The 13576-nt window shown below is 42.3% G+C and overlaps 1 protein-coding gene across 3 annotated transcripts in view; it reads left to right on the top strand.

The window, feature by feature from the left end:
• The window catches only part of LOC132977166 (CD276 antigen-like), a 160486-nt gene that overhangs the window by 100823 nt on the left and 46087 nt on the right, over positions 1 to 13576 (top strand). For 2 of the 3 annotated variants that reach the window (XM_061041608.1, XM_061041606.1), the window contains exon 1: positions 12865 to 13017. The exons of the other annotated variant lie outside the window; for it this stretch is intronic. In XM_061041608.1, coding sequence (XP_060897591.1) covers positions 12930 to 13017 — 88 coding nt within the window. In that variant the 5' untranslated portion in view covers positions 12865 to 12929. Of the gene's footprint in view, positions 1 to 12864; positions 13018 to 13576 lie in introns of those variants that run through there. 3 annotated transcript variants of the gene reach the window in all.

Raw genomic sequence — 13576 nt, 5'->3', positions numbered from 1 at the left:
AAGAATGAGCGACTTTTTGATCCAGTAGGTGTCACCCTTGATCTCCAGCATGAAACCAAAACAAACTGCTGTTAGGCCACGCCTCCTCCATCCTGAAGCCTCCGCTCTCCTCCAGAGACACACCTCCAAACCCCCCCTCCACTCACGTTTACACAAAGTTATCAAATGGAACCAACATCATTAAACACCATTAAGCGCATGTGGAGGAAAAAATTGTCCTTTGCTCGAGCTGCAATTAGCTGTGTCCTGCATTGTTGTGTTAGCATGCTAATGTTAGCGCTCCTTAGTTAGCTCGTAGCTTCACATTGTTGTGTTAGCATGCTAATGTTAGCGCTCTTTAGTTAGCTCGTAGCTTCACATTGTTGTGTCAGCATGCTAATGTTAGCGCTCTTTAGTTAGCTCGTAGCTTCCCATTGTTGTGTTAGCATGCTAATGCTCTTTAGTTAGCTCGTAGCTTCACATTAGCTGTGTCCTGCATTGTTGTGTTAGCATGCTAATGTTAGCGCTCTTTCGTTAACTCGTAGCTTCACATTGTTGTGTTAGCATGCTAATGTTAGCGCTCTTTAGTTAGCTCGTAGCTTCACATTAGCTGTGTTAGCATGCTAATGTTAGCGCTCTTTAGTTAGCTCGTAGCTTCACATTGTTGTGTTAGCATGCTAATGTTAGCGCTCTTTAGTTAGCTCGTAGCTTCACATTTCATGTAAACTGACACAGAATGAGCGTGATCTAAAAACTCTTACTAACATCCAAATAATCAGTGAGTATGTTCTTCTTCTCTCTAGTTCTTGACTGAAACAGCTTTTATACACAAGGGGAGGAGCCAGAGACACGTTTACACAGGATGTATTGATGTGTAACACACTCTTTAAACACTCCCCTCTGCAGCCACACGATAGAAACAACACCAACAAATCAGTTTGAGGTCAGTCACAGGATCAGGGGTAAAAGTTAGTCGGTGATGCGTACCACTAAAAGATGATCAGTCATGTTTGATGTTTATTTATAGATCGGCGAGGCTCCGGCAGACTAACAGCCAATGAGAGCGAGCAGAGAGCGTCAGCAGATGTTACTCTGAGATAAAACATTCAAGGGGTAAAACTAAGATGTTTATTAGATAGGACAGCTGAAGAGAGACATGTTGGGAGGGGGGGGAGGGGGGGGAGGGGGGGGGGGGGTGACATGCAAGCCTAACCCTAACCCTAACCCTACATGCAACAAGCGTGTGAAATGTTATTTTTAGTGACATCAGATTTGATTTCAACAAGACAGACGAACATTTGATCACATTTTATATATAATTATGTGTTTTTAGATCAATATTAATCCAGACTCAGACTCACACAAAAATGGATATTAAATGTTTTCATGAGGTGTCAAACATTTGTAATATACCCACCACTGTGAGGGGAAGCTGTGTGTGTGTGAGTGTGTGTGTGTGTGTGTGTGTGTGTGTGTGTAACATGTGTGTTTTAATGACTGTTGACCTGCAGAGGAGCTTACTGACCTTCACATCCTCCTGCCATCCTGTGAACAAAATGCCACTGGACCCCTGGGAAGACGTACACACATGCACACACACACACATGCACATGCACACACATACACACACAGACACACACACACACACACACACACACATACACACACACACACACACACACACACACACACACACAAACACACACACACACACACACACACACACACACACACACACACACACACACACACACACACACTGTACACTGCTCGCCAGCTGGGAAGTAGCTCTGCAGTGTGGGTGTTAAGGTGCTCAGGTCGGTGGCAGAGGAAGTTAAATTCACTCTGATGGATTCCCAAAAAGGACTGCGAAGGTTTTTGCGCCAGCTAAGCCCGTGCAAACGAGACTGAAAGATACCGTCAAAAGCCCGCAACGGCGCTGTCATCACGTCTTTGTACAGTCATATTGATTAAACAACGAGGTAATATTGGTTTCCCAGTCCGGGTTACACACTGCTGCAGAATCATGTCGAGAAAACACACTCAGCGCTGTTCTCCCTCGCTGGCTCCGCCCATCCCGTCTCTGTTACGACCTTCATTAGGCGGTACACAGCTTGGATCACCTTTCAGATAGGATGCTGTGTGTGCTGCTCACCGCTGTTGAACCCTTCATGCCTCTGTGACATTCACAGTAAAGGTGAGTGCTTTCACATTTGCAGAAAACTCCTGAAAAAAACTCCTAAATATTTCTAGGAGGAGCTTCAGGTGTGAACGCAAACAACCAAATTCTTCACTCCAACTTCACCCGGAGTTTCTACCTCCAGCCTCCTCGTATTTATTCTGCAGAAAGTCAGAGCGAGCCGATGTGAGATATAATCAGGAGAATTCACCTGGAGCGAGTGAAGTTTGGCCGTAACTAACATCAGGATGAAAAGTAACTTCAACAACAAACATTGAGATCAGAGGAAGTGGTCTGGGCTGACAGAGGGTGAGAAGGAGAAGAAAGGAGAGAGTGGAGTGACTGTGCAGGAGGGGAGGACTGAAGGTGGGGGTGGGATCAGGGGGGAGGTTTGAGGCCAGCAGAGGAGTCAGAGAGGCCTGCCAGGAGGTGCCTGTGTGGAGGGTACGACCTCTCAGCAGTTTATGACTGTGCATCCTGCAGAGCCTGACTCAGTGTGCGCTCTCAGAGTTATTTTTAAACGGCTGGAAACTTGAATTCTTGTTTTTCATCATCAAAGTAAACCTGCATACTTTATTAAACTGTCACAATGTCTCTTCAGACATTTTCACATGACAGCACTCTAGATTAGAGTGATTTCAGGTAGACTCCCTCTCACACATCAATCTAAATCAGGGGTGTCCAGAGTGCGGCCCGAGGGCCAGTTGTGGCCCTTGAGGGGATTTTTTGCGGCCCGTGACTTCAAATGAAGAATCAGAAGATTTTGTCCCGAGGTCTTGAATAAGATTATCACATTATCTTATTTTTATTTTTCATGTTAACAAGGGCTGAACAATATTCCTTAAATAGAAAATGTTCAGTAACATGTTGTTGTTTTTTTAATCTACAGCTTTTACTATTTAACACATTTTTTTGTAAACTATGAAAAAAAACTTATGTAAAGTTTTTGCAAAGAAGCGGACTGTTGTTTAACCATTTAATGACCTGAGCTAAATGCAGAAAGCTTTTCCAAAAACATGAACCACCAGGCTTGATTCTGAGAACAAAACAAATAAAGTAGAACGAAGAAATCAAAATATTTGATTTCTTTTATTAAAGGGTTTCTTTAGCGAGCCTTTTGATTCTGATCTACAAAGCCTTACTATTTTTAAAACTATATTTTAAAAAACAAAACCTGTGGGCTGCGAGCGATTCTAACACGACAATTTTGGCCCGCAAGAAAAAAAGTTTGGACACCACTGCTCTAAATATTCACTTCAACACTTCTTTTGATCAGCTGTTGTTTTTAACAGTTCCCTTTTTTTAAACTCACATTACTTTGGGTTTTAAATGTAAGCTGTGGTTATTGTTTGAATCTTGTCAAAGGAGAATTTCTGTCACCGTTTGGACTGACAAATAAAGTTGATCTATCTCTGCAGCTCACAGCGGGAGACGTTCGCTGTCGGAGGGAGAGGCATGACATGACATTCACAAATCAGCTCACTCCAACTTCACGCTGAACATTGACCAGAGGGAAGAATGTGTCTGTTCCCGTTCACACATGCTGCTCACCCTGAAGTTTTCAGGAGGATTCAGGAGGAGCTATGTGAACGCAAACAGACACATTGTTTCCTGCCCGACCCCTCGAGTGGGAGGGGGTGGTGACGTTTTATTCCCTGTGATATTATTTTTCAATGTGAACAAGGGGAGCCGGCTTCTGCAAGGGAACAAATGTATTCAAATATTTCTTAATTAATTCTTTGGGAGAAATTCCTCATATTGGTAAAAACACAAGAAGCCAAACATTGTAAGACTTCTTGCAGTTTTAGACACTGACACCTTAAAGGTCACATATTTAAAATCCTCTTCTCCATGTTCCTCTAACTCTAACATGTGTCTCTAGTCTGTCTTCAAACCCCCCGATGATGAGAAAAGTCCATCCTCTCCACTTTTCAGAAAATGTGTGTTTGTAGATTTTCCCTTCATGACATCACAAAGGGCAGTAGCCCCTCCCCCAGGTGGGTGACACTCCCACAGCTAGGTGTTTGTTCTGCCCTCTGAGTCTGCCTTCTCACCGTAAACAAGAGGACATGGAGCGAGAAAGCAACGGGACACCCAAGCCCTTCCAGAGAGGGGGCGTGGTCAGACACAGCTCATTTACATATTTAAAGGTACAGACACAGAAACAGCCTGTTCTGAGCAGGGCTGAAATAGAGGGGTTTATGATCAAGAGGAGGAGAACATGTGCCCTTTATTAAACATCATGAGCTCTCTCTTGTGTTGTTTAAGAGGAGTGTGACGAGGCTCCTCTGGCGCCGATTACACTGATGATAAAACGTGTGAGGTTGTTGAAGTGAAGCGTAAATATGACTGAGTGTAAGTCATTAAACTCCACCTTTAAAAAGAGTTCTTTAACATCCACTCCTGGCTGTGATGGAGGGTTAGAGGTGGTCTGTGTGGAGGGTCGGTCCAGACCAAACCAGGCCGTGTTTGCTTTCAAATATTTAAACTGGCCGACGCTGGACGAGTTTATTAAACAGCAAAAAGAACACGTAACAGTACTCCAGAATAGTCACATGTCAGATGATTAAAAACCAACAGATCACATCACATCTCTGATTTTACAGTTATTTTATATTTATAGTGTTTGTACTAATTAATTTGAAAATCTGTATAAAGCAAGCGGCCCACTCCGAGGCTAACCCTGTTTTCATGTGGCAACAAATCATCCTGAAAGACAAACTAACATGCTGTTTGCACGTTGTTCTCTTTATTCCCGCGTGATCTTGTAGTTCTCCTGTCATCTTGTGAACTACAGCTGATCATGGCTGCTGCTCATGCTGCAGAATCAGACCCCGTGTGGCAGTGCGCCATCGGACTGAGCAAAAATGTGGCGCTGACGAATCGCTGCGTGCACAGACTTGTGGATGTGTTTCACAGTTGGAGTTTATTTATGATTTGTTACTAAACGTAGTCCATGCAACCTAGGAAGGGCTGCTGAATCCAACCTAATTATTTTTATTACCAACAACACTCAAACACACACAGGAAATACACACACGCACGGACACACACCATGTTTGTCTGCGGGAGATTTAGCTCACATGACCGCCCTGATGCTGCTCTAACTGACCTCACTAAAGGGCCAAATAAATGTATGTGACCGAGCTAAAGGGCCAACGGACTGACCGTCTCACCTGCTGAGTGTGTGAGTGTGTGTGTGAGTGTGTGTGTGTGTGTGTGTGTGTGTGTGTGTGTGAGTGTGTGTGTGTGTGTGAGTGAGTGTGTGAGTGTGTGTGTGTGTGAGTGAGTGTGTCTGTGTGTGTGTGTGTGAGTGTGTGAGTGTGTGTGTGTGTGAGTGAGTGTGTGTGTGTGTGTGTGTGTGTGTGTGTGTGTGTGTGTGTGTGTGAGTGAGTGTGAGTGTGTGTGAGTGTGTGTGAGTGTGTGTGTGTGTGTGTGAGTGTGTGTGTGTGTGTGTGTGTGTGTGTGTGTGTGTGTGAGTGTGTGAGTGTGAGTGTGTGTGTGTGTGTGTGTGTGTGTGTGTGTGTGTGAGTGTGTGTGTGTGTGTGTGTGTGTGTGTGTGTGTGTGTGTGTGTGTGTGTGTGTGTGTGAGGTGACCACCTGCTGATCTTCTTCACAGATTTCTTCACTGTGAGCTCTTTGAGTTTCCACATTTTGACTTTTCTGTAGAACTGAAAAAGAAATCTGTGCCGTTTGTGTTTCTCTGAACACCGATACGTCCGACTGATTTTACAAATACATGACTACACAGACTGTGAGTAACCCCCCCCCCCCCCCCCCCCCCAAAGAACATTGTAACACTTACTGTAAATCAGCCTGAAAGAAATGAGTTACTATCAAACTGAATTACTGAAGGGAGAACGATAAGAATAACCATTTCAGAGGGTAAAGACCAGTAAACCCATTTTCAGTTCATAAGACGTGTAAACGGTGTATCACAAAGGGATACTTCACCCATCTGCATTAATCTTTGTGTCATTAGAGACCTGGTAGTATTTTTGAATGGTCGTGCATCCCGCCCTCATTTTCCCCTGAGATGGGAAATCTTTGTATTTCTAAGTCCGAAAGGGAGCTTCCATCGGCGGCTGCTTTGGTTAGCGGGGATGAAACTACAACGCTAGTTCCTCATATTTTCAACCGCAGCAGCCGAGGCAGAAGACCTGCGGTGAGGACGAGGAGCCGGGGCCGGCTCGAGCTGGGGCGGACTGGTAGTGTCGGTGCTCTCACTGTTTGTCTATGGACACAGACATAGAGTCTGTTTTCTGACAGGAAGATACCAATTCTGGAAGAAATCTCTGAATCAGTTGAGGAAACAGTCTTATGAAGTAAATATGTCTGTAAATAGAGGACCTTAGTGGGAGTGGCCTGCGGTGCTGTGCATTCTGGGATTTGGTGTCTTTCATCCACATGAGTCAAAAAGACACTTTCTGTCTTTTCTCGGCCAAGAAGGCACCAACTTCAAAATGTATTTCACATTTCTACATATATGACCCAATGTCAGTACAGAGTCATGTTTCATGAAGTATCCCTTTAACTGTGCGCGTAAACGTTTTGATTGTCGTCACCTTTTCACCACAACCGCCCGGCTCAGATGGTAGAGTCGGTCAATCGGAGGGTCGGGGGTTCGAGCCCCAGCTCCTGCAACCACATGTCCGATGTGTCCTAGTCAGAAGACGAGAAAAGAACTAAACATGCTCAGTTAATTTATCATTTACTAAAATGGACAAATGATCAAAATCATAAAACAAATCAGAATCAGAAACACTTCATTAATCCCAGAGGGAAATTCAATCGTTACAGTTTCTCCAAAATATACAGTATATCAGGAGAAATATAATAATACAAATAATAATCAAATAGAATAGGAATGTAAGTAAGATATCAATAATAGGTACAAGAAATATTTACAGGAATAAGAGTCAGATGGAATATATACACACATATTCAAGATGGTGTTTTGTGACACGCTGAGGATGTAACCGAGTTAAAGACGGTTGATAATGTTTGACATGAGCTCCGGGACTTTTAGACTTCAGTGTTTCCCCTAGGTTTACAGCGTTGGGGGGGTGGGGACAAGCCGACATGCCGACACAGCGACACGGCGACACAGCGACACAAACACTTGAAGGAATCTTGGTGTTCATGTGTTACTTTTAATGACAGCTGTCCTTTTCTATCAGAAAGGTTCCTTAAATGACTTCTTTCCCTGATTTCCGACTCTATCCACTATCCTATCTCTACAATAAAGGCACAAAAAGCCCCAAACAAATCATTAAAAAATATATATTTTTTTTGTTTTTATTTTTTATTTTTACTTGACCTTCAGGGGAGGCGGGCCGCCCCCCCAATATAATGTAGGGGAAACACTGGACTTTGAAAACAGCGACAAAGTTTGGGAAATGTTTGATTTCCGATCGTTGTTCTGTTAAAGCTCCAGCTCTGAGGTGAAAACAGTCAACACTGATGTTTGTAGATCAACACCAGGAAAGAGTCACCACTGTTAAATATTTGAAAAGACATTTTTTATTGTGTTTTAGAAACACAAACAAAATTCCAGTCATTCCGAGAAACCTCAGCAGATGAAACCCACATGGCTCCACACCACACCCGTCACGTAGAAACGGTATTTGTAGTTCAATGACCTTTAACGACTAACAAATAAGAGTCCAGAGCCGGCGTTTCAGGTGCTCTCACAACTTCTGGATCCAGTCTACCTGCCCTCATATTATTTATATATCGTTTAATCTCATTATATAATCTAACCGCTGTGATCCCGGCAGCGTGACCTTTCCACAGCTGCAGTCAGAGGGTCGGGGAAATATTTCAGCAAACGCTCCAACTGAGACGACCTCAATTAACCGACGAGTTCAAAGTCAGGTGAGCAGGTTACTTTAGGATGAGGAGAGAGAGAGGGCGTGCATCCCGATGGAGAGCTCAGAGGTTTACTGCAGATCTTCAGCCGGACAGATTCGGATCCAGAGGATTTCCTGAAGTCTTCTTGTTGAAGTGAGTCTGTTAAACTCTGCTGGTTTTATTTGGTCTTACTAAACGCTTACATCCGGATCCGGCTATGTACGGAGAGAGATGAGTTTAATTCATACTTTCATACTAAAAAAAATAAAAAATGTTTTTGAATTTTAAAGGAAGAATGTGAGACTTTTTGATCCAGTAGATGTCGCTCTTAAGCTCCAGCATGAAACCAAAACAAACTGCTGTTAGGCCACGCCTCCTCCAGAGACACACCTCCAACCCCCTCCACTCAAGTTCACATGAAGAGTATAAAGCAAGCTGCAGACAACATTGTCTTCGGCAGGACAGAGTCCAGAAATGATGCTAGAGGAGCCTACGGCGTCGTTTCTGAACATGTTCACTCACACAGCGGTTGTGTTTGATGAGTTGAGAGTAAGAACAGATTGTTAAAAACACAACAACTGGAATGAGCTCAGTGGATGTTGCGCTGTTTCAATACATGGTCATACTCGGGAAACCTGAAAGAAACAGCATGTGGAAGGATTGTGATGAGCACAGTAAACCATGAAAACAGTTCTGTTGGTTTTGAACCGACTCTTAGTGAATTAAGGAAATAATGTGGAAGCAGTGTGTACCTAAATGTTCCCCGTCTCTAATCAAAAGCATAATAAAGGCTTCAGGAGATACACCTGAATGTGGGCCGACTCGGAGGAGATGAAGGAAATGAAAGCTGCAGGAGGAGACGGATGGCATTTCGTCTAATGAGAGCAGAGTGACGGACTGTCTGAGACATTTGAGATGACCTTAACTGACTTTAAGATGAAACTCAAACATTAAAAAAATGTTATGATTCTAACCTTTTAGAGACGTGCAAACAGGATAAAACAACAGGTTTCCATTCATTGTTTAAACTCACAGACGCTGAAGCTCAGTTTAAATAACCTCTTAGTTTGAATCAGTTAAAAGGCAGCACGAGAAAACTCTTCAGCACGTCATTGGTTAGGATTTGTAGCTGCAGCGTTTGGCCTCCCGTTTCACATTATATCGTTATATTTGTTCAACCTGGGTCCCGGTTGGAAAATAGAGTTTATAATAGAATGAAGCGTAAATCTCTGATATAAAAATGTCAGACTGAAATGGTTGCAGGGGATCAGATGTCATGAGAAGCGGTGGAGCTGCTACAAATCATTGTTTCACACTCGTAGAAACATCAGGACCACAGCGGAGCATAAGTTAGCATCTTTTCAGACTTTCAGTGTACCAACAGGTCAGAACCTCAAATATTTAGTTAAGTGTGGCAGATGAGTCGAGCTGTGTTGACGGAGGATTAGGATTATTTCTGTCTCGATAAATGTAACGTACACATCTGTAGACCTCCTGGTTGTTGTCTTTGGCTCCGCAGCGTCCGTCCCTGCAGAGACGAGCAGAAACTCCGGGAGAGCGAGCTGCTGACAATGCAGCAAGTGTCCAGGACCGCCGCTCGGGAGCACAGGATGTTATGTAACACACACACACACACACACACACACACACACACAGTCACACACATGAAGGATATACAGAGGCTGTCTGCTTCAGCCTTGAATTCAATCTGCCTGCTGGCTGGTTAGCTAGCTAGCAAAGCCAAAACCAACAGTTTGCTTTTAAGCCCTTCTGAGCGGCTACCTCCAGCAAGGAAAATGAAGCCAGTGCGAGTGCAACAACCTGCAGTTCCTCAAGTGTCCACTTGAGGCTGGCTCCTAAAGCCCACCAAGACCCATACACACCCCATGTTAAAAGAAGAAATGAACACGTTGAACGCCTTGTACAAAAGACGAATTAGGACTGAATAGTTCATGTCTTCATCGGCACACACTGTACGGGGAAGTTCTATAACTCAGGTTTTGATTTTATAAAAATTAAGAGTTATTCATAATCAGGGGCTTACCTGTAGAGGTTTGTGTGATAGGTGTAATTTATCTGAAATAACTGATAAGTTATAAATAAATTCATGGAGAAATAAATATGATTTTAGTGACATAAAACAGCAAATTCTTATAAAAAATGTCATAAAACAATTGTAGAAGTTCATTTAAGTTTAATAATGTGTAAAAGATATCAGTGTTAAAACAGATTCAGTCTGAAGGATTTAAAACAATTTAAAAACAAGTTATTTTGTTTAAAACCTTTGAAATATACAGATATATCTGCCAAGAGTTGTGAATCTGTTTTCTACCTGTAATGTCTATCAAGAGATAATGCATGTGATTGATTAGTTATGCCTCATTCTGCATGACGCTGACAGAGGAAGCATCGTGTCTTGAGTCCATTTATTCATTTTACTCTTTTTCAGGGCACAACATTAGCTGTCTCTGCCCGAGCCTGAGACCAGCCAATCAGAATTTGATCTGGTCTGTTTTCCCTCAGGTTTTTATTTTCAACTATTTGATTTCTACATCTTTATTTAAAACAAACAACCAACCAGAGACTCCCAGCGTACCACAAGAGGGAGCTCAGTCTGAGAATGAACGATCTGAACGAGATGTAATGATCATGTGGAGGACTCTCAGAGTCCTTTGGAGGAAGATAAGGCTTTATCTTTCCCAACAGTCTCAGCTGCTTTTACTAACGAGCTAATCTGTTTGAAGGAGACAAAAATCACAACAAGATCTCTGCCACATGTCGACTGACTAACGGGCCAAGAACACCGTGAACACCTTCAGCGAGTACACATTTATCAAACACTTTCATTTCAGGTTTTTTTTCATTTAGATTCAGGAAGTTTAACTCCATCCAGGTTTGAATGAGCTCAGCACGGCTTCATTTTATGTTTAATGACCCTTTTATGATTTCAACAACTGCGCCCTTGTTTTAAAAAGACTGAGACTTTGAATACTGTGTTTGTTGTTTTGTTGTTGTTGTTGTTGTTGTTTTGTTTGTATGGAACGTCTGGGACAGGATCTAAGGACCCTCGGGGGTCCCTGGACCTGAGTTTGGACACCACAGCTCTAAACCACACTGCTGCTGAATTCACTTAAGAGTTAGAAGTCTGAAGTGATGGGGTCTGGTCACTCCTGTTCTTGATGATTTGGCGCCCTCTGGTGTCCTGAAACAAACAGTACTCTATATTGTGTATCGTTTTAGTGGTTGTAGTAGTTTGACAGTATTTATCATTTATCCACACAAAGAAAAACATAAACCCTTTATTCATATTATTAATAAAAAAACAGAGAGGGATTAAACTGATGGAAAAGGTTCAGGCTGAAGATGACACCTGAGTGTTATTCATCTCCATCATTCTAAAGAACAGGAGTGCAGCGTAGTGTTACCTTCACAGCTTCCACGCTCCAAACCGTAGTTGGGAGCGAGCTGGTCTCATGCTAATAACTTGGCTCGTAGCAGGTAACTTGCATCTAGTGGTCCGGGTTAACAGCGCCGAAGAACTGAACAGCGAGGCGGTGGTTGCAGCAATGAACTCTGGCTTTATTACTTCACAGTGGTACACATTCACGGGCATAAAAGGCACTTTGCTTGCTAGCGTTCGGCTGGAGAATGGACTGCGCTACCATCACGTTCACACCGTAGACTCAGACTGATTACCATCGCTACACCTTGGTTTTCACTACCCAGAACACACCTGTCCCATTACGTCACACATACGCATTTTCCAATAAGTCGCCAGGGGGCTGAGATTGCAACATGTGTTTTCTGACTGTCCAACACTGAAGTGATTTTTACTGACAAGAAACAAACAAAGCAGCTGCTCTCAGAGTTTAATTCACACACTTTAACTTTTGTCCTCTGACTTGATTTGAGGATAACAAGAGGAAACTTTACAGACTGAATAACGTGAGCAGTGTAAATAAATACTACACGCTGTAGGCTTTAATGAAAATGTAAATGTTAGGAAGGGTTCAAATGTATTGGGTGACTATCACCATGGACCTCGGGTCAGGATGCATGAACTTCAGTTATGGTTTATTTCTTTAAATTTAAATCAAAAGGTTCAATAAAGGGGGAAACAAAAAATGAAATAAACACACATAGTTCAAACTTCAGAGTGAAGGTGAAGAGGAGCGAGAGCAGTCTTTAAATGAGCAGTGATCAGGTGAATTCTGATAGAGGACAAACAACAACCAATCAATGAAGGGGAAGGAGAAACCAGGAAGTGAACTGAGGTAGGTGAAGAAGGGAAGTGAGATAAAATAGTGATCTTTACTACAGTAAATTAACTCTAAAAAGACTGATTGTTATAAACTTCCAGGTGGGATTAAGGGTTAAGTGTTGCTTTATGTGTTGATTAAATTATTTAAATATATAAGTTTAGGATAGTTTCAACATAGGAGCTCGACAAACGTTTTCTAGAGATATAAAACGGCACAGTGTTGCATTTAATTTGAAAGAATATGATGAATTCCTGTTTGAAGTTAACCATCAGAATTATTAAACATTTTTAAAATAATTTAACAAAACATCTACTGAAGTTAAAATACACGTAAAATAATTCAGCTGTAACTTTAATACAATATGAGACAGAAATAAAAGAGAAACACACGACCGTTTTGCTGCTCTCTAAATAGTTCAACTTAAAAAAAATCACTTTTGGTTGATTTAGCTGATAAATGTTCAAACTTATTTGTTGGGGATTGTGCTACAGTATTGTGAGAAGGTTTTATTTATTCATTCAGACTTTTATTGTTTGTGTTTTCGACATAATACTTTTATTTTGAAGGACGATCATCGAACGTGTTGCTAGGAGATCATCGTGTTAGTGACGTCACAGCAGCGTTCTCTGAAGTGACCGTCAGTGACGTCACGTTGAATGTTCAGATCAACAACTATGAAGCTTCTTCCTCTCGTGTGTCTCTGCGTCGTGACTCGGTCTGGAATAACGTTTGCTGATGAAAACGGTGAGAAAAGTAACGGCTCATATTTACTCTGAACTGTTTGAGATTGAAATGGATGAAAAATAAATGTAAAAAATGTTCAAACATGAAGTCTGGAGACAGAAAAGTAGGAAGTTTATCAGCGGAGGGGAGATAACGTTAGCACCGGAGACTGTTAGCATCGATATTTAGCTCCGTTTGAAACTAAAGGACATTAATACAGAAATATTAAAACATCAACCTCCACAGCTCAGGTGACGTCATCATATTACAGCCGTTTAACAGACATGCGCAGTGTGATGCTCGTCTCTCTGGGAGTAGATGTTGGAGGGCGTCTCCTCCATCCTGCAGAGAGAAAACTGCAGCATCACTCACATATTATGGACCATGATCAATTACAGATAATACAACATGGATGTGAGTCCACTGTGTGAGGGAGTATCAGAGTTTAATGAAGTTTTGAATGAATTATGAAATAAGAGTCAGAATAAATCAAAGTAAAACAAGAAGCAGAGAAAGAAGTTTCACCTCCTTCTCCTCAGAAATCTCAGATTCAAAGAGTTTAATCGGCTGATTCAGAGAC

This window comes from Labrus mixtus, chromosome 7 (genome assembly GCF_963584025.1).
Source record: "Labrus mixtus chromosome 7, fLabMix1.1, whole genome shotgun sequence".
Taxonomy (NCBI): Eukaryota; Metazoa; Chordata; class Actinopteri; order Labriformes; family Labridae; genus Labrus; species Labrus mixtus.
This window is presented reverse-complemented; position numbering and strand designations above follow the sequence as displayed.